The sequence below is a fragment of the Notolepis coatsorum genome, assembly GCF_963971535.1.
Source record: "Notolepis coatsorum genome assembly, chromosome: 7".
Lineage (NCBI taxonomy): Eukaryota > Metazoa > Chordata > Actinopteri > Aulopiformes > Paralepididae > Notolepis > Notolepis coatsorum.
The window spans coordinates 18953357-18980144 of NC_140171.1; the positions used below are offsets into that span (position 1 = coordinate 18953357).

At 45.4% G+C, this 26788-nt stretch overlaps 1 protein-coding gene across 1 annotated transcript in view; it reads left to right on the forward strand.

Moving 5' to 3' along the window:
• Window positions 1–23996, forward strand: part of epn3b (epsin 3b) — a gene marked incomplete at both ends in the record, with an annotated part of 44862 nt that extends 20866 nt beyond the window's left edge. Inside the window, 6 exons of the mRNA XM_084318205.1 lie at window positions 683–769; window positions 6591–6711; window positions 15205–15375; window positions 16185–16280; window positions 18271–18576; window positions 23710–23996. Coding sequence (XP_084174331.1) covers window positions 683–769; window positions 6591–6711; window positions 15205–15375; window positions 16185–16280; window positions 18271–18576; window positions 23710–23996 — 1068 coding nt within the window. The remainder of the gene's footprint in view (window positions 1–682; window positions 770–6590; window positions 6712–15204; window positions 15376–16184; window positions 16281–18270; window positions 18577–23709) is intronic.
• Window positions 23997–26788: the final 2792 nt, after the last annotated feature.

Sequence of the window (26788 nt, forward strand, 5' to 3'; positions counted from 1 at the left end):
AGCAAACTATGACATGCGCTGTGTCGTGTTCATTCCCTATAACTTTCTGCCTAACCTGTATAATTCCTCTCTGCTAGATAACCACCTCATTTTCCTCCTAACACTCTTGTCTCCTCCTATAGCCTCTCTCCAGTCGGTCTCTCCTCCTCTCGTCGTCCTCTCTTCCACCCCCCTCTCTCTCTCTCTCTCTCTCTCTCTCTCTCTCTCTCTCTGCAGATTGTTTAGCGGTGTGGCCGTACCGTGTGTCCTTGCTTCCTCCCTCCTCGTCCCTCCCTCTCTAGTCCAGAGGTCTAGTAGTGCTGACTGTGTCTGTTCTCATGCTGCCCTGCTGTCTGCTGAGGCCTCTCCTCTCCTAACACATGCTTAGTCCACTACAGCCGTGTGGTGATACTCTCTCTCTCTCTCTCTTTCTCTCGCTCTCTCTCTCATTCTCTCTCTCATACTCTCTCTCTCTCTCTCTCTCTCTCTCTCTCTCTCTCTCTCTCTCTCTCTCTCTCTCTCTCTCTCTCTCTCTCTCTCTCTCTGAGACCAACTAATGTTTGTGTGTGTGCCTCCCTCTCCCTCTCCCTCTCTCTCTCCCTGTGCGTGTGTATGTGTGTGTGTGTGTGTGTGTGTGTGTGTGTCCACACTACAGCGTTGCCATGGTAATTATGCTGATGGTGTCACGATGCCGCCCCTGCAGGACCAGCGCTGTCGCCAAGGAGACGCGTCGCTCTTACAGAAGGCTCTGGATGAGAGCAGGAGAGAGAGCCAGTCAGGGACACGGGAGGTGAGGGAGTGAGTCTGTGTGTGTGTGTGTGTGCATGTGCGTGTGCGTGTGCGTGTGTGTGTGCGTGTGCGTGTGTGTGTGTGTCTGTGTCTGTGTGCACATGTACATGCACGTGGGTAGGTGGGTGGATGCATCTGTGTGTGTGTGTGTGTGTGGGTGTTTGAGTGTGGCTGTTTACAAGTATGAGAGTGGGAGAGGGGGGAGAGTGACAGAGAGAGTAGGGGAGGGGAGAGAGGGAAAGAGAATATGAGAGAGAGAGAGATAGAGAGAATGAGGGAGTATGAGAAAGAGAGTAGAAGTGGTGGAGAGAGTATGAGAGAGAGGGCAATAGAGTATGAGAATGGGAGAGGGGCGAGAGTGATAGAGAGAGTAGGAGAGGGGGAGAGGGAAAGAGAATATGAGAGAGAGAGAGAATGAGGGGGTATGAGAAAGAGAGTAGAAGCGGGGGAGAGAGTATGAGAGAGAGGGCAAGAGAGTATGAGAGAGAGGGGGGGAGAGTGACAGAGAGAGTAGGAGAGGGGGTGAGAGAGAGAGAGAGAGAAAGGAAGGATAGGCCTGAGAGATGTGAGATGGAGAAGGAGGTGTATGCCGAATGGTAATGCCTTTGCCCCGTCTAACCTTGAGCTCAGCCGCGTGACATTTCCCTGAGAGCGCTGCTTCTTATCTTACTAGCGCACCAGCTCCCGCGCTCATTGGCCTGTCAACAAACCAATCAGGGTTCCCGCTCATCTTACATAAAGGTTGTGTGGGTGGGTTCGTGATTGGTCGTTCATGTGTTGTTGTTGTTGTTGTTGTTTTTTCTTTGCAGAACTCAGTCGCTCCTCATGTTCACGATGAAATATTGAGGATGACGGCTTCTTCTTTATGGTCAGAGAAGCACTGATCCTGAGAGTAGTGGTTCATTTGTATCCTGGAATACAACCAATCAGAGAGGTCACAAGCACTGATCCTGAGAGTAGTGGTTCATTTGTATCCTGGAATACAACCAATCAGAGAGGTCACAAGCACTGATCCTGAGAGTAGTGGTTCATTTGTATCCTGGAATTCAACCAATTGCGCTCTTGCATGTGTAGTAGGGCTGGGCAATGTGTCGATATTTACCATATTATCGTCCATATGTGTTGTTGGGGCGACAGGGACTCAGGAGGTAGAGCAGTCGTCTTGGTAATCCAGAGGTTCCCAGTTCGATTCCCGCTCCTCCCGGGCAGCATGTCGAAGTGTCCTTGAGCAAGACACTTTTAACCCCTAACTGCTCCTCCCGATGAGAAGCTGCTCTCCTCCGCCGTCGGTGAGTGAATGTGTGAGTGAATAGGTCAAAGGTGAGGAACAAATTGTAAAGCACTTTGGATAAAAGCTCTATATAAATGCACCATTTACCTGCCATCAGAAGGGCTCATGGCTTCCTACACAAACAGCCCTGCTATCAGGATGTCTCATTGAGTCATGGCTTCCTACACAAACAGCCCTGCTATCGGGATGTCTCATTGAGTCATGGCTTCCTACACAAACAGCCCTGCTATCAGGATGTCTCATTGAGTCATGGTGTCCTACTAATAAAACAGCCCTTCTATCGGGATGTCTCATTGAGTCATGGTGTCCTACTAATAAAACAGCCCTTCTATCGGGATGTCTCATTGAGTCATGGTGTCCTACTAATAAAACAGCCCTTCTATCGGGATGTCTCATTGAGTCATGGCTTCCTACTCAAACAGCAGTCGGTCTGTTGTTATTCCATCATTTATTTTCGTTATTTTATTATTTTGTTATATATATATATTATGTTATTGATATATATATATATAGTATACATTATATCATAAATGTATATACTATAATGTATATGCCAAATTCTCCTAATTTTGGCATTTTTGCAGTTTGTTTTGCATTTTGTACTTTAGTTTTGTATATTGTATTATGTTGTATAGTGTGTGGTCTTTTTTCTTTTACTGTATGAAGCACAATCTCAGGAGGCTCATACAGAACCAAGCATTTCACTGTAATGTACATGTACCTTATACTGTATGTGACAAATAAAACAAAGATTTAACTTGAACTTGAACTATAGCTACTGTATATAGTAACTTATTATGCTGTGCATTTCTCCAGACCTCTCTTGGCAGAGCCTGAGGTGTGACCAGTAATATGATAGAACACCCTATATATTCTATATATTTCATATCTACTCATATTATTTAAACCACTGGTTAGATTGGTTGTATTGCCCATAGTGTGTCCATATTTATACTACTGCCTATAGTGTTAATAGCATCTCACTCTGTTTATACTGTTAATATTGCATATACTCTGTAGTGTTTTCATATACGTACTTCATATACACACTCACTTTAAACGGGCAACTCACTGCAGCACCCACTCTCCACACTTTAGATCACCTAAACACACTTTACACTTTATATTTATTGGTAAAGGATTTGCACTACAACTCGCACACCTTACTGTAAATTGTACCTAAATTGTACCTCATCCCATTTCTGCTCTGCACTATATAGTATTGTACATTAGTACATTGCATAGTATATTGTATATTGTATGGTAACTCAGTTACTTCTATTCTGCATCGAACATTGTACATATGTCTATACTGAACACTGTGACCTCTATTTTTACTTCTATTTTACATGCTATACTATTTTATTTCATACTATCTTGTCTAACACAGTCTCTGGAGCGAAACAGTAAGAAGCATTTTGTATAAAAGTATTCTGTACTTCTGTATGACAACTATTAAAGAAACTTGAACTATAGTTATTTCATACATACACATTGTACATAACAATGCACTTCACTTCAAGTTAGATGCAAACTTCATTTTGTTGTGCTTCTACCTTGTGCAATCACAATAAACTTGACTCTAATCTAATCTAATAACAACCCCTCTCCTATACTCCTAACTTTTTTTAAACAAAGCACAACACCAAGAGGGGCTCTTTTGCCTAGAGTTCGCTGTTTGACAGCGTTAGAGAGTCTACCTTTAAAAACAACAAAATCCCCATTCATTTTGACATGCTAAGCTAAGCACGAGACGTGGACACTGCACACTAAAATGCATAGACTAACCTTTTTAATTCATTCATGTTTAATTAATTAATTCGCCTAATTCATATTTAATAACAATCAAAAATGTTTATTTATGAGTTTTACTATGTGGCAAATCGTCCTTTTTTCATGTTTTCCCTCTGCATTTTGCCTGCACTTGAAGAAGTGGTCGTGTATGTATATGACCCATGTATATGATCCACAAAATAAAAACCTGGATGTCATCTAACCTCCTCAAACTAAACAACAATAAAACTGAGCTCATGGTTGTGGCACCCAAGGCTCTGCTCCGGAAGGTTCACCCCTACCCTCATCCACCTCCACTGGCTCCCCATCAAATCCTGCATCACCTACAAAACCCTCCTCATCACTTACAAGTCCCTCCATGCTCTGGCACCTCAGTACCTCACTGACCTCCTCCACCCCCACACCCAGTCACGGTCCCTGCGATTCTCGGACACCGGTCAGCTCTCCATTCCCCGAACCAGACTGCGGACCTTTGGGGACAGAGCTTTCAGCGTGGCAGCTCCCACCCTCTGGAACTCCCTCCTGCAGAACTCCACAACACCCCAACTCTGCTTCAAAGAACACCTTAAAACTCACCGCTTTAACATGGCCTTTGACCAACAACATTTAATGTTGTGTGTCTTGTCTACCATGTTTGTTATTGTTGTTATCGCCCTATGTAAAGCGACCTTGGGTTTCATGAAAGGCACTATACAAAATGAAGTTATTATTATTATTATTATTATTTTTATTATGTATATGAGGACACCATCCCTCCTATTGGAAAACTAAAGAAGCCCTTTCATGGCATTTTAGATTAGATTAGATTAAAATGTATTGTCATTATACAGCACAAGTACAGTACAATGAAAATAAGTTTGGCATCCAACCAGAATGCAAATGTAACAGTAAAGCGCAATAGTAAGTTGGTATGGTAGTAAGGTAATTAAATTGGGTATAAAATATATGAATTAGTACTACTGAGTATAGTGCTAATCAGATGTAGATACAGAGTTGTAATACCAATATGTACAGTGATACAGATATAAAACCACTATGGTAGTAAGTCATACTGGCCAACAGCGTAACTAGTAAGAGTAGGTAAGGGATATGTACATATATAGATATAGTATCTACAGATATGTAAAAATGATTATATGCAGGTATGTAAGATAATATAAGATATTCCTTTATTGATCGTCTTGGGGAAATTCAGGCATCATGGTAAATGGCTGCCTTTTTATATAGCGCTTTTATCCAAAGCGCTTTACAATTTTGTTACTCACATTTTACCCATTCACTCACACATTCACGGCGGAGGCAACCATGCAAGGTGCCAACCGGCTCATCGGGAGCAAAGTGTCTTGCTCAAGGACACGCTGCCCGGGAGGAGCGGGAATCGAACCGGGAACCTCCGGATTGCAAGACGACTGCTCTACCTCCCAAGCCACTGTCGCCCCATCATAGCAGCATGGGGGAGGGCGAGGGGAGCTACAGGTAGTAGAAGACATGATACAGGTAGTAAAATTATCATATAGTGGAGAAGTAAAAAAAAATATATAATTATTGTGTAGTGTAAACAATATAACTCTGGGCATGCGCATAAGGGCAAGTAGGCAGCGTAAAAAGGTCAAGGTGCAAGATGAGGGTATCTGCCCTCTCTAATTATATTTGCCATACAATAAATATAGTTACCATACATATAATCTAATAAACTAAAATATAATTTAATATATATAATCTAAAAATGCTAAATATTATGCTCTGATGAAGTAAGTATACAGTATACACATAAGGTGCAGTATGCATAAGGTATGTAGCCGTGATATACTTTATATATTGTCCGTTTTGGTGGGAGTCAGACACACTCAGTGATGGAAGTTCCTAGTAGTTGGATGTCTGGCAGCGGTCCCTGCCCACTGTTGTGGAGCCTGATGGCCGCTGGTATGAAGGATTGGCCGAGGCGGTTAGTTGAGTGTCGGGGGGGTACGAGTCTGACTGAACGTGCTTCTCATCTTGACTAGCTCATCGTTAGAGGGGGTGAGAGGGATTATCCAGGATAGCAGCCAGCTTCCTTCTCATCCCCTTCTTGCCACCACCTCTAGTCTGACCAGCTCGACTCCCACCACGGAGCTAGCCATCCTCACCAGCTTGTTCAGTTTGTGGTTGTCCCTCAAGTTGATGTAGCCCCCCCAGCATGCCACAGCATAGAAGAGGACACTGGCCACTACAGACTGGTAAAATGACTGACAGATGAACACCTTTGAGGCCCTCAGACCGAGGGAAGGAGACATCCTTGTGAAATAGGGTGAAACTGTGCGTCGCACTTTCCCTTCATCTGCATGAGCTGACATGTGATGAACTGCTCCATATTGGCTGCGTTCCACTGAAACCCTGAAATGGGGGAACCGTGTACCAAAGGTTTTTTTCTGTCTTTTGTTTCATCTGCTATGGTTGAAAATACCCTCCTAGTAAAGCTTAAAGGAACACGCCAACATTACGGGACATTCACTTACCGTCTTCTCCAGAGTCAGACGAGTAGATAAGGGGTCATCCCTATGTTCCCACAGCCATATGTTCCCCCATTTCTAAAATGTCCCTCCCATCAAGATTAGGCCCTATATTCTAGATAGCTTCAGACTATAAAATAAACACCTGTCCACTTCTATTTAGACCTACAAACACAGATGAGTGACGGGAGCAGGGTAGGAGTTGCTAGATCCAAACTCACAGCCGGTCTGATTTGTTCTCTCTGCAGTCGGCCATGCTGGACCTGGTGGGTATATTTGGCCCCTCCCCTACTGAGGCCCCACCCCCTTCGAACGACCCTTGGAACTCTGCACAACCTCGGCCCGAATCTGATCCATGGGACTCCATAGGTGAGTGGCTAGTCACACACACACACAGACACACTCCACAGTGCTAGGTTTGCATGTCGAACAATTTCATGAAAATACTCCCAATTTTGAGGTTCAAGCTACCCAATTGTAAGACGCGGGACCCCTACGCTCTGCATCTTCTGGCCACCTCAGACCCACTCCCATCTGAGCTCCGGGTCATCAAAGAGAAGCAGGCTATTCTCTGTCCTTGCTCCACAATGGTGGAATGAACTCCCCACAAGTCAGAGCAGCTGAAACACGTCCAATTTTCCACCATCGACTAAAAACACACTTCAATCAATATCTGAAATAAAGAAGAATTTCTGGGCACCCAAGTGGCGACCCATGTAACGTGCTGCATCGCAAAGTGGCCAACCCGGGTTCGATTCCCGGACCCGGCGTCCTTTGCCGAATGTCTTCCCCCCGCTCTGTCTCCCGCTCTTCCTCTCTCTCTCTCTCTCTCTCTCTCTCTCTACACCGGACTGCCCGGTAGTACAAACTAATTAAAACATAATAAAAAAAGAAGAATTTATTTTTTATATATACTAACCTTTGTACTTAAAACTATCATGCTCTTTGCGAGATCATACTAATCTTCTTTGCATATATTATTACCTACTATCTATACTACTGTCTATACTACTATGCACTCAACACTGTAGCACCCAAGTTTCAACACTGTTTGACGAACAATGTTACTCAGCTGCCAGAGTTGTACCCTTCCTGCTGACCTGTTGTACAGAACTTGTAAGTCGATTTGGATAAAAGCGATCAGACCTGGAATAAGTGGACTGACGTTTCCTTTAGAGTTGAAGTACGGAACAATCCCAGTGGACAGGGTGTAACTGAGGGGTACAATTCCCTGACTGTATTGTTAGATATGATATTTAATACCACTACCTCATGTACTTTAACTTCTGGCCACCCAGTACAAGATATAAGTATGATGAACACTTTCCCACCTGATGAAACGAACCAACACAAATGTACCAAATCGAAGGTTTAATACAGCAAAGGGTGTATACAACGATCACTTAATTACATTTATGATTTGAAATATGGAATATGCACTTTTATGGCAAATGAGTAGTCGTAGGTAAATCAACATTGAATGTCCAATCTCTGGTTGCGCAGGGAGTAAGTATACAACCTGGAATATTTAGGAAACGATAGCGATGGTACTTAAATGATTATAGCTGGATACACTAAGGGGGGGGGGGGGGTCCCGCTGGTTGTAAGACAGTAGGAGGGGGGGGTTAGAGAAGCTGCTGGCGGTATCCCATCTGGCCGACGGTGTCTTGGGAGAATCCAAAGTCTTGGACACGGTGCCCACAGAACCTCGGGCCGCAGACGAATACAGCTGGACCCTCTGTGGAACGGTATCTGCCGGTCCACAACGGAGAGACGTGAGGCGACCTCACGTGTAGAGCGCCGTCTCACCTGGAGTCCTCTCCGGGGGGTAATTCCAACACTCAGCAGTGTTGGCCTTTATCCATGGAATAATCAAAGCACACAAAGCATAATCCAAGCCGTGGAAGGCTCGCCGTCGTCTGGGTAGAGTAATCCAATATACAGGTCCAGTCGCTCTTGGCCCGGAGCTCCTCGGATGCAATCACCACTAGGGGTCTGACCAGCCTGGTTAAGCGTCCAGATAACGTCAGGAACGATGGGGGTACTGATAACTGTAGAACTCTAACCGAACGATGCACCATACATAAATAGACTACTATTAGCTTAATAGAATACGTCCAACTCGACGGTATGGTGCCAACTATGACCATTCAACTATTAATCTACACGATATCTCAATGCCTATTCTGGGCCAAGTAGGCCTTACTACACCGCACGTGCGTCGTGGGGAGGCTTTTGCGTCTGTCACTCTGTTGGAGGGTAAAGAACTGGACTAAAAGAAGGTTCTACTTTACTGGCGCCATATATATATGCGCTATGAACAAATAGTACCATTCGTATTTCGCCCGACATATTACTGCGCGGAACCGGGGGTTGCCTCGACATGTTAGGCGGCACGATTGAACTTGGACCTAGGGGTATGGCAACCTGGCGCCAGGTTCTCGTCCAATGGTAGAATGAAACTATTATGGGCTGTTTAGTAGAAACGGGGATATTCAATGCATATTGTACAAGGAATATACAGGGGATATCAAACGATATACAAATACAATTAAATATATATATATAAATAAATATACATATTCGGTTTAATCTGATCCTTCACAACAGCCGCCCCCTAATTAGTCCCACCTAATTAGCTAAGCAGAGACAGATTAACCGCACTGTCTACCACTCAAGGTCCGCTGTAAGGGTCAGTCAACTCACAAAGTCATAGGGTCATGGTCATCATCGATAGTATCTGGGAGTCGGGGCAGTTCTATGAGCCTCGCCACGGGACGTGTGTAAGTGCGCCCTTGGACGAGTATTTCAGCTGCTCGGACCTTGCCATCGGCACCGGTGATCACTTTGCTTACGCGGCCAGCCGGCCACATAGCTCTGGGTAGCGACTGGTCAATAATCATGACGACTGTTCCTTCTGTCAAATTGTCTCTCTCTTTTACCCACTTCTGGCGGGTCTGTAGAGACAGTAGGTAGTGAAGTAGGAAGCTGCTCCAAAACTTGTCAGCTAGTACTTGGCTGTACCTCCACATTCTTCGGCCGTTCGCTTCTTCAGGCCTGTACATTGTCTGGGGTAGCGCGGGGTCCAGCCGCCCCATTAGGAGTGTGTTGGGGGTGACTGGGTCGACATCTGCTACATCACTGGAGACGTAACCGAGGGACTTTGAGTTCAATACTCCCTCGATCTCCGTGAGGACTGTCATTAGGACTTCCTCTGCCACAGTCTGGGCTCCGAGTACGGCGTACAGGGCTGTCTTTATAGAACGTACTTCTCGTTCCCAGGTTCCACCGAAGTGGGGTGCGTTCGGGGGATTAAACTGGAAGTCAATCTGGGCTGGAGCGAGGTGGGTCTTAAGTTCTGGGCCCATAGCTTGGAAGCTCTCTCTCAGCTCTCTTTCTCCGCCTTTGAAGTTGGTCCCGTGATCAGACAACAATGTAGACGGTTTTCCTTTCCGTGATGTGAATCTCCGGAAGGCCATAAGGAATGAGTCTGTGCTCATGGTCGGAAGGAGCTCGATATGTATCGCTCTGGTGGTCATGCATTTGAATACAATACCCCACCGCTTCTCGGTGCCTCTTCCTCTCTTTATATACAACGGGCCAAAGCAGTCCATGCCTGTGGAGTGGAATGGCTTGTCGCCGATTCGGAGGCGACAGGGGGGTAAGTCAGCCATCCGTGGTATGCTGGGCTGCGCGCGCCACTTACGGCAGTCTAGACAGGTTCGCTGGAAGCGCCGTACTGCTTCTCTCCCTTGCAATATCCAATAACGACGTCTGATCTCCGCGAAGACTCTCTCTGCTCCTGCGTGGTGTACATCCTCGTCGTATTTCTTTATGATCAGCTCTGTGACCTTGTGTCGGCTGTTCAAGACGATCGGGTGCTTAATGTCATCTGGTAGATCGGGGGCTCTCCGCAGGCGACCACCCACTCTGATGAGATTATGTGCGTCACTCTCTGGTGCCAGGTGAATCAGTCTGCTGTCTGATGGGACGGGGTTTCCTCCCTGTAGACAGTCTAGCTCATCGGGGAACGAGTCTCTCTGGGCTCGTTGTAGTAGAAGAAGTTCTGCTTCTTCGTAGTCAGCTGCTGACATGTCAGTGGTGGACTGAATCTCTGGGTGGTGCCGCAGGAATGTTCTTTGTTGCGCACTCTCTAGGGTAATGCAGTCATCTATGTTGGGGTCTGTGGAGGCGACAGTGCTCAGTCCACAGAACATAGGCTTCTTGTTCTCAGCCTCCTCATTACTTGCTTCCCTCGGGGTGGGCGTAGGCCAATCTCCTTCCGGGAGCTTGAGGAATGCTGGTCCGTCACTGTAGATGTTGCGACGGGTTAGGTCATCCAGGGACATTCCCCGGGTGATGACGTCAGCTGGGTTGTGTTTGGTGTCCACATACCTCCAGCTTGCTTCTTCTGTTAATTCTTGAATCTCGGTGACTCTGACTCCCACGAAGACTTTGTATCTGCATGAATCAGACTTAATCCATGTGAGTACTGTCGTGGAATCTGACCACAAGATTGTTCTATGCACCGGAATGGTGAGTTCACGTTGGATTAACGTGGCTAGATGCGCTCCTGCGAGGGCTGCGCAGAGCTCTAGACGTGGGATAGATTGTTGCTTACGTGGGACTATTCTTGAGCGGGCCAGTATGAAAGCAGTGTGTATCTTTCCTCCCATTTCTTTGGCACACAAATAGGCAACCGATCCGTAGGCTACTTCGGAGGCGTCGCTGAAGACGTGTAGCTCAATCTCGCATGTCTCTGGCCTCACTGTGGATGGGAAGTAGCTGCGGCGTATATTGACACCTGGGAGTGAGCGGAGTTCCGTCTCCCACTCTCTCCATGTTGAGGCAAGGTGTGCGGGTATTGGGTCGTCCCAGCCCTGGTCCTTGTCCCATAGTGCTCGTACAATCATCTTTGCCCTGGTGGTGTAAGGTAGAATACATCCCAATGGGTCATATTGTCTGGCGAGTGTTCTGTACACACTCCGTCTGGTGGTCGGTATCGCTGCCGACCTTCCTTGCTCTGTAGCCAAGGGTTTGTGTCTATAGTGGAGCGAGTCTGTTTTGAAGCGCCAGACTATTCCTAGTGTCATTTCTTGGGCTTCTCCTGGGATTGTCGCCATCCAGGTCTCGCTGCTGGCAGCCTTGTCCGCGGAGGAGAGGCTGCGCAATACTTGCGGGTCACTGCTGGCCCACTGCCTGAGATCAAAGCCGCCTTTGATCAGGGAGGCGCGTAACTTGATTAGGAGAGCCTCGGCTTCTTCTTGAGTCGAAACGCTTTGTAAACAGTTGTCCACGTAGAAACTGTTCTTCACACTGTGTTGGACCTCTTCATCTGCTGCTGGGTCCTCTGTGACGTGTGGGTTGAGGTTGCGCAATACTGGGGGGTCGCTGCTGGCCCGCTGCCGGAGATCAAAGCCGTCTTTGATCAGGGAGGCGCGGAGCAGCGTGGTCGGTGTGGCGATGTATGACGCCGTGGATGGCGGATACATCAGCGGGCGTTGGGGGAGAGGCCTCCTAGGCGAGTCCCCTCTTGCGCCTCTCTGTGGGCTGGTACCGACAGGGTACCATAGCCAGCTGGTCCAGGTGCTATTCCTCGGGGCTGGTCGTGCGTCGTGCTCACCCGTGAATAGAGTCGGGGGTCTGTAGCGCAGCGCCGCGGGGGTATAGCCTGGACTGTATGGGACCTCCTGGTCCGGTGGAGTACTGTGCTGTCGTCGGGCTTGGTTCTCCTCCTCTCCCTCTTCTTCCTCTATCAGATCTTCCAGATCCTGTAGTGGTTTATCTTGCTTCTCCGCAGTGTATGCCGCTCCTTCCTTGCAGCTGGGTCTCGCTTGGACCGGTCTGGGAAGGGGGTCTGCGGGGGGTATAGGCTTTGTCTGTTGGTCAAGTTCAGGGTCGCTTGCTCGTTTAGGAGGCGCTGCTCTTGACTGTTGTCTCGACGAGTTCCTTGAACCCCTGGTGGAGGGAGAGGGTGTTGTCCTTTTGATCAGCTGCTCTATTAGTTGCGCTTGTAGTCTGTCGCGCTCTGCGTCTCTTTGGGCACCGGCAGCGGCGCGCTGGGCGTCGGCGGCGGCGCGCTCTGCTTCTCTTTGGGCACCGGCAGCGGCGCGCTGGGCGTCGGCCCGGTCTCTTGCCATATTCTCTTCCGTCTGAAGGCGTCTCATCTCCCGGCGTCTCATCTCCCGGCGTATGCGCTCTTCTTCGCTCCGTCGCTGCGCTTGGAGGCGTTCTCTTTCAATAGTAAAATGTTCGTGCTCGCTAAGCGCCTGTGCTTGGAGACGGTCGCGTTCACCCTGAAGTTGATCGCGTTCGGTAGAGGCTGTCAGGCGGGCGAGGAACGCCTGTTGTAGCATCCTCGCCGCTTCTCTGGGGGAAGGCGGTTGTGGAGGTGAGCCGCTCCTGCGTGAACCGCTCCTGGGGGTACTTGTTGGGGAGTCCTGGAGCTCTAGTTCCTCGGCGCTCTCCTCCTCTTCTTCCGTGCAGAGTTCTCTCTCTGTAGGGTTGTCTTCCTCCCGGGGCTTGTCGGGGACTACTTCTTGAGTAGTGGCGGGGGGTAAAGGCATGTCAATTCCCTCCTGGTCCCCACCGTGAGCTTGGTCAGTTACATTAGGACCTACTAGGGGCTCTGTGGTCGGGGAAACCTGGTCGTTAAGGTCAGACATAATTTTACTTTCTACTTTTACCGCGTTTACCGTTTGTCGAAGGCTAGGTAGTTGACTGACAGTGTAAGCCTCTAAGTACTGAGGTGTCTGTCGTCTGCGCCGCGGGCGTTCTAGGTTAGGAGTATCGTTTCGTGGAGTGTTCATCATAGGCCATTTCGATATTAATAACACTATATTAATATTACACTAGTTACCCTCCGGCTCGAAGGACCAATTGTAACTGAGGGGTACAATTCCCTGACTGTATTGTTAGATATGATATTTAATACCACTACCTCATGTACTTTAACTTCTGGCCACCCAGTACAAGATATAAGTATGATGAACACTTTCCCACCTGATGAAACGAACCAACACAAATGTACCAAATCGAAGGTTTAATACAGCAAAGGGTGTATACAACGATCACTTAATTACATTTATGATTTGAAATATGGAATATGCACTTTTATGGCAAATGAGTAGTCGTAGGTAAATCAACATTGAATGTCCAATCTCTGGTTGCGCAGGGAGTAAGTATACAACCTGGAATATTTAGGAAACGATAGCGATGGTACTTAAATGATTATAGCTGGATACACTAAGGGGGGGGGGGGGGGGTCCCGCTGGTTGTAAGACAGTAGGAGGGGGGGGTTAGAGAAGCCGCTGGCGGTATCCCATCTGGCCGACGGTGTCTTGGGAGAATCCAAAGTCTTGGACACGGTGCCCACAGAACCTCGGGCCGCAGACGAATACAGCTGGACCCTCTGTGGAACGGTATCTGCCGGTCCACAACGGAGAGACGTGAGGCGACCTCACGTGTAGAGCGCCGTCTCACCTGGAGTCTTCTCCGGGGGGTAATTCCAACACTCAGCAGTGTTGGCCTTTATCCATGGAATAATCAAAGCACACAAAGCATAATCCAAGCCGTGGAAGGCTCGCCGTCGTCTGGGTAGAGTAATCCAATATACAGGTCCAGTCGCTCTTGGCCCGGAGCTCCTCGGATGCAATCACCACTAGGGGTCTGACCAGCCTGGTTAAGCGTCCAGATAACGTCAGGAACGATGGGGGTACTGATAACTGTAGAACTCTAACCGAACGATGCACCATACATAAATAGACTACTATTAGCTTAATAGAATACGTCCAACTCGACGGTATGGTGCCAACTATGACCATTCAACTATTAATCTACACGATATATCAATGCCTATTCTGGGCCAAGTAGGCCTTACTACACCGCACGTGCGTCGTGGGGAGGCTTTTGCGTCTGTCACTCTGTTGGAGGGTAAAGAACTGGACTAAAAGAAGGTTCTACTTTACTGGCGCCATATATATATGCGCTATGAACAAATAGTACCATTCGTATTTTGCCCGACATATTACTGCGCGGAACCGGGGGTTGCCTCGACATGTTAGGCGGCACGATTGAACTCGGACCTAGGGGTATGGCAACCTGGCGCCAGGTTCTCGTCCAATGGTAGAATGAAACTATTATGGGCTGTTTAGTAGAAACGGGGATATTCAATGCATATTGTACAAGGAATATACAGGGGATATCAAACGATATACAAATACAATTAAATATATATATATAAATAAATATACATATTCGGTTTAATCTGATCCTTCACAACACAGGGCTTCATTTGAATATTGACCAGAGATGTCAGTACAACGTAGAGTGACAGCAGTGTCCAGCCTTCAGTCCATTGTCAAGCACCAATTAGGGTTGGGTGACTAGAAACTCACTTTTTGCCATGCCGGGAGGACCCGTCCGGTGATGGCGACACAAATGCGACACTCTAACTGGCATGTTCGGCTGAGATATTGCAGGGAAAACACACCAAAAAGTGTATTTTTCCCTCCCTCTCTTTTTCCACCAAGTGTGGATGGGGGGGGGGGGGGGGGGAAGGGGGGGCTTTTAAATCATGATGTTGGGCACAGATTTTATTTACGCCCACTGTATTCAGGTTCTTCGGTCGGAATACAGTGCGCAGAGTGAGTGAAGCATAAAATGTGGCCACTTACCAGGAGAAAGGAGAAGAATAGATTTTTTTGTGATTATTGGACCTAATTCTCGAACATGTTCGTAAGTATCTTCGTAACTATCTTTGTAAAAAGTTTGTACTAACAAATTTACGAAAACCTCCGGATTCCTGAGCGCGTGAAACGGTCATTAAACAATTCAACATATCTTTACTCGTTCCCTCAGCAGCAGTCCAGTCAAGCACTCCTGTGGTTGGTAGCCCCTGGCCAGCCCCGCGCTCATCCACTAACACATCCAATCCTTGGGCTCCGGCGTCCGACTCACCGACAGACCCTTGGGAAGCCCCGCCCACCTCCTCTAGCCCCATCAATCACGGCTGGGAGAGCCCAACGAACACAGGTACTATTTATAGTATACTGTACTATATATTTTATATATATATATTAGGGGTGTCAGTTTATTGCGTTAATTAGATTAATTAATTACACAGCAAATTATCGCGTTATGAAAATTAACTCAAAATGAATTACAAAAAAATATATATATAATTATTATTAAAAAAAAATTAAATAATTTTTTTTTGTATTTCATTCATTCCATAAGAACGTAGAATACACATTTACAGACTTTTTTTTATATGGTCCATTTGCATGTTCTTGGTATCTGATTCTAGGAACATCTATGGATCTCAGGGAATGTATTCCCAGTGTCAGAATACTGTTACTAGGCTTGAGTACATTGTAATGAACCAAATAAGAATATCAATTACATTTTTTTTGTATCTTTGACTGTGAATAACACTATGCTCAAATTGACCAGACCTGAAAAATCTAAGCAAATTAATAGATGGAAGATGATTAAACAGAAGGTTTTGTAGAGTACTGAATTCTTCCATCCGGACACATGCAATTTGAAATATGATTATAGAATATAGAATATCAGGCATAAAATGGTTATGCGATTCAAATGCGATTAATTAGATTAATTAATTACAAATCCTAAAACGAATATATACATACAGATTACCCTGGCAAGCGCTCAGCAGCATGCAAGCTCACACACATTCATCACATTCTTGTGATTCGTTTTTTGAAGATGCAGTATATGTACGATTCAATAAAAGACTAAATGCAGTTGAAACGTGTTACATATTTGGTTTGCCTGTGCATGAGTGTACTGTATTCATCAGGAGTCATGTTACCATGCAGGGGCTGGTGGGACAGATCCATTCGCGGTACAGGAAGAGCAGGGGCCTAAGCAGCAGCCTCCTCGAATCTCCTCCCCCCAACCCGGCAGCCCTACAGGTAGCACACTCATCACACGTCACTCAACCTGCAGTATCACACAAGTCATCTGGATTACAGTCATCTCATATCAAAACCTGTCTTCCGTTAAAATGATTCTAATAACATAGAATGATAATCGGATTACAGACACTTTTAGAAAAATAGGTGATATGTACTCGTTGACTTACTGAGAAAAACATGAGGGGTTCCCGATCGTCGTGGAAAAGCTGGAAATTCAGATACTAGATTTCCATTCATGGAAAACCTGGAAAATGTACAAAAATGACAGAATATCCTTAAACATTTTAAAAAATAATTATTGTATTTTATCCCATAGGTATGTATTTTGTTTGGTTCGCTCAACTGTTTGTTGTAGGATTATAGCAGTGCTGCCCAATTTGGGCTCTGCAGGTCAAGTTTGGCCCATGCTCCCTTTGTTTATTTATTCTTGAACCACTTATAGCACATGCATGAGCCTGGTCTCTTTTGAAAGGAAACATTCTGAACTTAGACTGAAGAATGACTCTGAGTTCCAGCTGTTTTTGAGTTCCAGCTGAAAACCTAAAGCCTAAAGTCTTATCTAGTACACGTCCAAAGTTGATAACAATCCCATGGAAAATGAGTGTTTTGCACATGTTTTTGTAATGTGTGTACCGGCAATAATTCGGCATGATTATCCAAAATGGCCGCACATTTTCAGACGCGCAAGTCAAAACAAAGAACTTGTTCGTCTGCTTCTGCCCCTTTGTCATTGCAATCAGACCTCGCGTGGGATACCGTTGGCTCCAGAATTTCATTGGCTACAAAGTAGGGGTGGGCAATATGACGATATTAAATAAATATCTGGTACAGTTCATTAACGATACACTTTTTAAACGTATAGTGGACATTGTGATGTTTTGCACAAACCCTCATCCATACAGTATATATCTGTGTATTTTTGGCTAAAGTGGATAGAAAACACAGTACTGTGCAAAAGTCTTAAGCACCCAAGAGTTTTTATATAAATTGTGATACATTTGTCTCTGTATTAGTGTGTCAGTAGACTAATCTTAATTTTTTTTGAAACTTTTCATTTAATTATTTTTGAAAGCATCTTCATGGTTTAATGCAGACATATGTTGCAGGGACTATTATGATCATCATATTTGCGTGAAAGTATCCATCAAAGGGTTAAATCAAGCCTTTTTAAGTGCTTTAGAGGAAATGTCAAAATATTGCGATATATATCGTGTATCGTGATAGAGCCAAAAAATATCGTGATATCATTTAGAGGCCATATCGCCCAGCCCTACTACAAAGGCGGTCAATCATTTCACCATCAGAGGTGACGTTCAAGTCGTCGGGCCGTCCGATGTATAAGAGGTTAAAGTGCTGTGAAAATCCTAACCGTAATGACTACAAAACGTACATTTTGTGACGGGTGTAACGGTCACCTGTAATGAACGTGAGACACTTCATCATGAATCCTGCATCGTTAAAAAAAGGTTCAATTCATTCATTCATTCATTCAATCTTTATTTAATCTCAAAAGATCATCGAGAGCAGGCTCTCATTTACAATGACGTCGAGAGGAACAATACTTAATACAATACAAAAACAGAAAAGTCAGTTAAACAATTAAAATAAATCAAAACGGTTACAGACTGAAGTGAAATGGTTGGCCATTACAGATTTAAACTGACCAATGGAAAATACTGACCCCAGGATTGAACCCTGTGGTACTCCCTTTGTAATGGGCAAAAATACTGACTGGACATTTGTCATTTTCACACACTGATGTCTCTCGGATGTCGATACCAGGCCGGTACCGGTAAATTATATGACCGTTTGTGAGCATGTGCTGTCCTGGATTGTTAAGAGAAACTCCTGGAAAAAAGTCTGGGAACCCTGATGTTTGAAGCAATGGTCACTGTATGCGATTACATAACACGTATAGTGCTGATTTTGTGAACGCTCAACGCATTACCATAATGTCATACCCGTCTCTTGTGAACTCCAGACGCAGAGTCGGATCCGTTCGGGGCAAAGACGGACCCAGACCCGTTCGGGGCAAAGACGGACCCAGACCCGTTCGGGGCGGACCCGGATCCAGATCCGTTCGGCGCCGGCCCCCGGGTCAACGGCGGAGGGACGACCAGTCCGGAGATGTTTGACCTGTCCCGGCTGGCCCCGCCCCTCGGTGCCCCGTACACCCGCATGTGTCGGACCCCGGAGGCCTTCCTGGGCCCCACGGGGGCCTCGCTGGTCAACCTGGACGCCCTCATCCCCTCCAACGCCCCCAACAAGACACACAATAACCCCTTCCTCTCAGGTACCATGGCTTGTCACAAACACACACAGACACACACAGACACACACAGACACACACAGACGTGCCATGTTACACAACCAGGTTGAAGTATACAATATAATCAGGCAGAGAGCACAACAACATACAGCGTCCGCCTCAAAGGTACAGAAAGCAATATATCGTCCATAATCTGCGGCTGCCAATGAGAGCAACTACAAAACACACACACACACACTAGGCTCGGGCGATAGGAGTCGATATTATCGTTTATGTATCGGGCTCGTGGCCCACGATAATGGCCCTCACCCATCCCCGATAACAACAGAACGATATTTAATTATCCAACGCCTGTTCTGAATGAATCTATAGTCAGTCTCTTTCTCTCCCTTTCTCTCTTGCTTCACCACATTGTTGTAGCCTATCAAAAAAATATAATTATGTGAGCCTACGTTCTGACCCTGTATAGCCTGTAACGTTACCGCATGTAGCCCTAACTTAGTGCAGGGGTTCCCAAAGTGGGGGTCGCCAGATGACTTCAAAAAAAATTTGCAGTCAGGCCACTGAACTTAGAAGCAGGCCAGGCCAGTGTTTCTAGTTGCAGCAGCGCAATAGTTAGATAACCTAGGTGGGGAACAACCAGGAGATCACTGCAACTCACACTCTCTCTCTCTCTCTCTTGCTCTCACACACACACAAAGGGAATAAAAGATTGTATACAAAAAAAAATGAAAATCCATCAAAATCAGTGTTGTTGCTAATCATACATATGCTAGCCTGTTTTTTTAACAATAATTTGTGATGCCATCACAAACACTGGCATTTAAAGGGTACAAATAAAAAAAATCCTGCACCAGAATGCAGGAAATGAAGTCTTTGTAACAAAAGATTTCCTGGTGGGGGACCCCCAGACCCCCCGCTTAAAAAGTGGCCTGACTGGGGCTATATTTTGCACTATATTTCCTGGCCTGAATGATTTCCCCAGTCCGGCCCTGGTTAAAAGCCTCCAATGCTTATTAGTGTGTGTGCATTTGAACGTTTGCATGTTTCAACCATACATTTCCATTTATAAAAAAATATATATATATATATATATTATAATTAAAAAGATATATTATATATTTTACCTCCTATAATAGTGGGGGTCGCGGCTCTCTGACACTATTTCGGGGGTCGCGGCCTGAAAACTTTGGGAACCCCTGACTTAGTGGAGAAAACCTTGGAAAGATGTCGGCTCTCGTTAGCAAAGGAATGCAAATGCGGTACGAGTTACTAACGTTGGGTACATTGGGAAATAAATGGTTTCTATCCATACGGTTGAAAAGGCCAGTTACAGGGAAATGGTAAATACATGTGTTATGTTCCAGAATGAGGAAACTGATGTTAGCTTTAGGCTAGAGCTGTGTTTACTTGTCTCTTTCACTTCAACACTGAACCCTGAGTCCCTCCTACGGTAGCCTCCGAGCTCGTCAAACCGCACAACGTAGAATACGGTAATAATAAACGTTATTGGTATAGCACCTTTCATACAAGAATTGCAGCTCAAAGTGCTTTGCAGCAGTAAAAAGGCAGGCATAACATAAGCACAAAATTGGCAGATCAAGAGCAATGCATGAAGTGCAGACATAACAGTAGGCATAAAATAATCATAAAATGTGTATAAAATAGACAAAGTCAGGATAAGGCATACAACATTAAATCACATTTCAGATTAGGATCTACTGTAACATTTTAATGGGCCTCTTTGTTTATGGATTGATTGTCACTGATACACATAAAATAGACATGTAAAATCATGAAATTGGCAGATACACATAAAGTAGACATATCAACCCAGTATTTTAGATGTTTACACAATACGGTTGATAAGACAATGGTAGAAAACTAAAAAAGTGCTTCAGCACAGCAGTATGTTAGATGTTTAGTGCTGTCACAGCCATATACTCCACTTTTCCTCTGTTCTAAGGTACATTATAGAACAACATTGCATGCGTGCACGAGGAAGGATAATAATTATGATCTAGCATTGATTTCAGGAAGATCCGATAATCAGGCGAAAAATTACTATGTGTTTATTGAATTACGCCCCGGAAGGGGCGTGGCACTCAATGTGTTAATACTTTGAGTTTCATTACAAAGTTCACACAGCTGAATATATTCAATCAACATATAACATTTTAAAAATAGTGCAATAGTGCAGTACAATAAAATAGTTCTCATCTACAGTACAACAATCACAGTCTGGATGCAATGAGTCCACGCAGCAGAGTGTCTTAATGATTCTCCAATCCTGACACAATACGGTTGATAAGAAAAAGGGTACAAAAAGTGCTTCCGCACAGCAGTAAAACAGACACATAAAATGAGCATCGAGTAGATGTTCTTTCTGTATTGATTACTGATTACTGTATGTTTGGTGTATTAAACCATAGGAACAAACAACTGAATCTATATTGAACAGAACAATCACCAACTGAGAAGGTTTAGTTAACACATTGACTGCCAGCAGCAGGGGGCGCTGATCCCCCGTCAGCGCCAGGTCTTTATTCAATGGATATAGTTTTAGAATGGCAAACTTGCGAGTCCTAAAACTATATTTTATATTATAGCTATGGATCTAATAACGCCGTCGACTGTCAGTGAGTTGCTTCTGGTCAACATGCAAAAAACTGATTGTTTTTTCATCTGTACATTTCCGTTTTATACCGTTTTGAATATGAGTATGGTTTGGGTGATTCTGAGTAATTCCAGGAAAAGACGAGAAAAAGGCATTTTAGTGTAATCCAGTCATCACATTGTAATTTTTCGGCTGATTATCTAATCATCCTGAAATCAACGCTAGATTATCATTATTATATCTCCTCGTGCATACATGAAATGGCCCTCGTAGCGCGGCGCTCCCCCCCCCCCCCACCTCCTGCACCCAACGGTAAAAAGCCACACACACACACAGATAGCTTTGATCGCGGGAGAAAGAAATATCAGATCAACGCAAGATTTTATATATAGAGTCCTTACCTGGTCTCTGATGTAATGCAAAAAAAAGAATCCAATTATCTGATCGCCATTCCAGTTATCCACAGCGATCATGTCCCCGACATTACAGAGCGTTACACATGAACGGGCGGGCGGGGTTAGTGTTCCATGGCGTCGTTGGCCTGCCTCGCTTGAGTATTTAAACCCCGCCCCCACGGCTCAGATCAGCTCAGAAAACACACCAGCCCATTTGCAATGGAGTGCAATAGCTCCGCAAGGCAGTAGAGGGCGGTGTTGACTGTTTGCCAGCTCAGACAGGGTCTGAAGGGTCTGCAGAGGCTGCAGCCATGAATTATGAATAGATATAGCGAATAAACGAAATAACGATCCCAAAAACGAGTTAACTCGTTGTTGGCGCTGAACGCATGGCGGGCAATAACGAGTTAACTCGTTCTTGGCGCAGATTGTGTTAACCTCTTAACAGGCGGGCAGAAAAGTGATTTTTTTTTTACTTGAACTTGCGGACTGCATACTTTATTTGCAACGCTTATCTTTATACTTTATGCTTATAGCACATGCATAAATGGTCTCTTTTGAAAGATAACATTCTGAAGTTACTAATACAAAAAAGGAAAATAACTTTTAGTGCTAATGAAATAGAGTAACATAAGTCTGAACTTGAGTTGAACTTGAACTTGTGTACTCACATTTTTCTGTAGTGGTTGCAATATCCCCCCCCCAAAAAAATATGTAAAAAAAAGAAATAGGTATAAGCTGGAAAACACTGCCTGAAGTCTTATGTAGTACAGGTTAAGTCAAGATAGACTGCGCTCACAAAATATAACACTGGGTGCTGAAATCCCGTGGAGTTTAATAGAAAAAGAAAGCAATACGCTTGGACCAGCACTCACAGATTTAGGTTATTTAATGGCAGCCTGAAACAAACATGTTTCGGAACAATTATGTTCCTTCCTCAGTGTTGATGGCTAGTACAGGTAAAACATTTTTAAATCAGTTCAGAAATTTGTCTTTTAGAGAGATCCGGGTAAACCGTGTGCCAAAAAAAAGCTCTCCAGTATTCCATTTCCTCGTCCACTGCCATTCATTCGAAAAAAAATTCACTTCTGGTTTTTGCTCATCACCTTTCACCTAGATCCCTTATTCCCACCCCCCACGTGGGGTATCATTGGAAAGTTACACTCATTGGCTACAACGCTGACCAATCATTTTCACAATCGGCGGATGATTGGCAGTTCTGGAGCCTCAGGAGTCCGGGGGGGGTAATCTGACACGCGCACGTAAAAAGTTGCACGCCTGACATATCGTCATGTAACTCGAGAACCGAGGCACGGATTTGGTCGAGTGAGGTGATGCTGACGCAACACATTGGATTCACACTATGACTTACAAAGCCGCAGATAACGTTAAGTCGTTCCCATTGTGAAAAAGGCACTCAGGGATAGTTCCATGTACTGACCTCAGACATGTAGGATAGTTCTATGTACTGACCTCAGACATGTAGGATAGTTCTATGTACTGACCTCAGACATGTAGGATAGTTCTATGTACTGACCTCAGACATGTAGGATAGTTCTATGTACTGACCTCAGACATGTAGGATAGTTCTATGTACTGACCTCAGACATGTAGGATAGTTCTATGTACTGACCTCAGACATGTAGGATAGTTCTATGTACTGACCTCAGACATGTAGGATAGTTCTATGTACTGACCTCAGACCTGTAGGATAGTTTCATGTACTGACCTCAGACATGTAGGATAGTTCTATGTACTGACCTCAGACATGTAGGATAGTTCTATGTACTGACCTCAGACATGTAGGATAGTTCTATGTACTGACCTCAGACCTGTGGTCAGGTGTTAATTTACAGCCATAATAACAATAAGACTTCCGGTCTGAATTCTTCAAAATAAATGCTGCAACATTTTCTGGACATTTCTTGGACATTTATTAATTTAGCTGACGATAATATAATTTATCGTTGTTTTTCTTAAAGCAATATTGTCAGCAGGGGAATACAATATAGCCCATATGTAATGATGTAATGTTTATGTTTTCTCCTTTTTTTCCACCTCCCCCTCTCTCCCCCTCTATCTCTCTCCCTGTCTCTCTGTCTCCCTCTCCCCCACCCTCTCTCTCTCTCCCCCCCCCCTCTCCAGGTCTGATGAGTGCTCCCTCTCCCACCAACCCCTTCCACTGCGACCAGCCCCGGCTCACTCTCAACCAGATGCGTCCGTCCTCCACCTCCCCGCTGCCCCCGCACATGCTCCCCTACAGCCCCTCGCTGCCCCTCCGGCTGTCCCACCAGCCTCCCGTCCTCCCGTCCTCTCTCACCCAGCCCTCCGCGGGGCTCCTGGACCTCCCCTCCAACCTCCCGCAGCCCCTGGTCCCCCTCCTCTCCCCCCGGCCCCCGCCACACACGCGCAGTCACAACCCTTTCCTCTGAGGGGCCTCTGTCCCCGGGGGGCGGGGGGGGACTCTGGGACTCTGGGTCCTCTGTCCCTGTCAGACTCTGGGACTCTGAGTCTGAACGGTTTGGGGCTTTGATGAATCTATGCCTGAAACAGACTCTTGAACCAAGCCTCTGAGTCTCAGGCCTGAACTGGATTCATGAATCCTGGAATCCCGATGTCGGTGGGAACACTTGAAATGGAATAAACTCAGACCAGATGTTTTGTTTCCGTCGAAAAAGCTACAACAGCTGCTACCTTAGAGACTCTTGAAGAAGCATTTGATCATGCACACGCACACACACACACACACGCACACACACGCAAACAGGGTGTATCTCAATAGACCGAAGTAGTCTTATGGGTGTGTTTACATGCACATTAATACTTTGATAATATTCAGGATACTGGAGTATTTAGTCTATGAATTATACGCATGTAAACGTCATATACCGTTTACAAATAGCCCGGGAGAAGCTCACGTCCCGACGATGAGAAACCATGATTATGGTTATGGCGGGGCGAGTGCTGTCCTTACCTGGGATACTGTCGCATGGCAACGCCTTGCTGGTTTTGCAGTCTGTGTAAGTTCCGTTTCCATGGTGACGCTCACAGTGTTTTGTTCAGTCACGCGCGTGGGGTGCTCACATTATTAGGCTGGTAAAGCTATGCCTCCTAAAGTGTGAAAACGGAAGTACAGGAAGTACCGGCTACAGGCTTTGCGGTTTCGACAAAACAATTATAGAAGCGTTTGAAGTGCACAATATTTCCTCGTTTAAGCCACTGCAACGGCTTTGCCTGGAGAATTTACTACATGACCGGGACGTTCTAGCTTGTTTGCCGACAGGATTCGGGGAAAAGTTTGGTCCGTTCGGAGGCAGCTTCCAGGGGAAGTACATACACCGGATGTTCTACCCCATAGACACTTTCGGCAGTAGTGCTTTACCAGTCTTTATCTCACGGAGGAGATAAAACTGGGAACGAGGTTATCACGTTATAGAGATGTAAACACCTTATCTCGACTCAGCTATCTTACCCGGGATATAAGCTTGTATCTGGAATATTAATGTGTATGTAAATGTGCTGCTCTATGAAGCAGCGGGGGGGGGGGGGGGTGGGGGCTAGGGGTCGCCGCACACTAAAACTCACGGCTGACCTTTTTTTTCATATTTATGACTGTTTAACATGTCATTGATTAATTCATCTTCAACATACCTCGTTGCAAGTTCGCTTAGCGATGAGAAATATTAAAGGTCGATTGATTACGTTTTTTTGTTGTTGTGAGTTTTAATGTACGGCGAACTCGCCTTCCTCTTTCGTAGACATTTGCTGCTTTTTGCCTGAAGAAATGGACGCTGTCCCTCTTATCTGAAGACAAAAGTAGTAGTATTTTCCTTGCGTTTCCCCGTCTGTCACACCGGGGGAAGTTAGTGTTACGTTTAGAGTACATGGCATATGAGGCCCTGGGGCCCAGTACCTCCATCACCCACTGACCCCCCCACCAGGATCCACGCTGACCTCTGACCCCAGCCTCACCACCACACATACTCTCCCTATTCAGCTTCTGCCAACCTTATAAGGGAACGCCACTCAATTCAAGAATTTAAGCTTATCTTCTGGTTTAAAGCAGTTTTATCTTCAGGTGTAACCCTTTCACTACGACACTACAAGGGGTTAATGTGTTCACTACCACACTACAAAGGGGTAACCTTTCACTACCACACTACAGAAGGTTAACCTTTCACTACAACACTACAGACGGTTAACCTTTCACTACCACACTACAGAAGGTTAACCTTTCACTACAACACTACAGAAAGTTAACCTTTAACACTACATAACCTTTCACTACCATACTACAGAAGGTTAACCGTCTGTAGTGTGGTAGTGAAAGGGTTAAGGCACTGGAGCACTGGTTAAGGCAGAAAGGCAGAGAGGTCTTAGTTCTCTAGTTCCTGGAGGACACAGGGTCTTAGTTCTCTAGTTCCTGGTGGACACAGGGTCTTAGTTCCTGGTGGACACAGGGTCTTAGTTCTCTAGTTCCTGGTGGACACAGGGTCTTAGTTCTCTAGTTCCTGGTGGACACAGGGTCTTAGTTCCTGGTGGACACAGGGTCTTAGTTCTCTAGTTCCTGGTGGACACAGGGTCTTAGTTATTTAGTTCCTAGAGGAGACAGGGTCTTAGTTCTCTAGTTCCTGGATGACACAGGGTCTTAGTTCCTGGATGACACATGATCTTAGTTCTCTAGTTCCTGGTGGACACAGGGTCTTAGTTATTTAGTTCCTGGAGGACACAGGGTCTTAGTTCCTGGTGGACACATGATCTTAGTTCTCTAGTTCCTGGAGGACACATGATCTTAGTTCTCTAGTTCCTGGAGGAGACAGGGTCTTAGTTCTCTAGTTCCTGGAGGACACAGGGTCTTAGTTCTCTAGTTCCTGGTGGACACAGGGTCTTAGTTATTTAGTTCCTGGTGGACACAGGGTCTTAGTTCTCTAGTTCCTGGCTTTGGGAGAGAGTTCTTCATACAGAAATGTATTAGACTGTCCTACAGGAATAACATAGACTAGTATTATAGATGCCCCTTTAAATGAGCCCATTTAAAAAGAAAAATGTAATAATAATAATATTATTATAATTTTTTTTTAAGTCTTCTTTTGCTGATGAGTCAAATAGTATCTTCTCAGCTGAGCTGTCCTGGCACAAAAGAGGTCTCACAGTGCAGAGTGCAAACCTCACCTATTCCTGGAAGAACAAACACTCAGTATTGAGGTGGACCGCTGCTTGACTC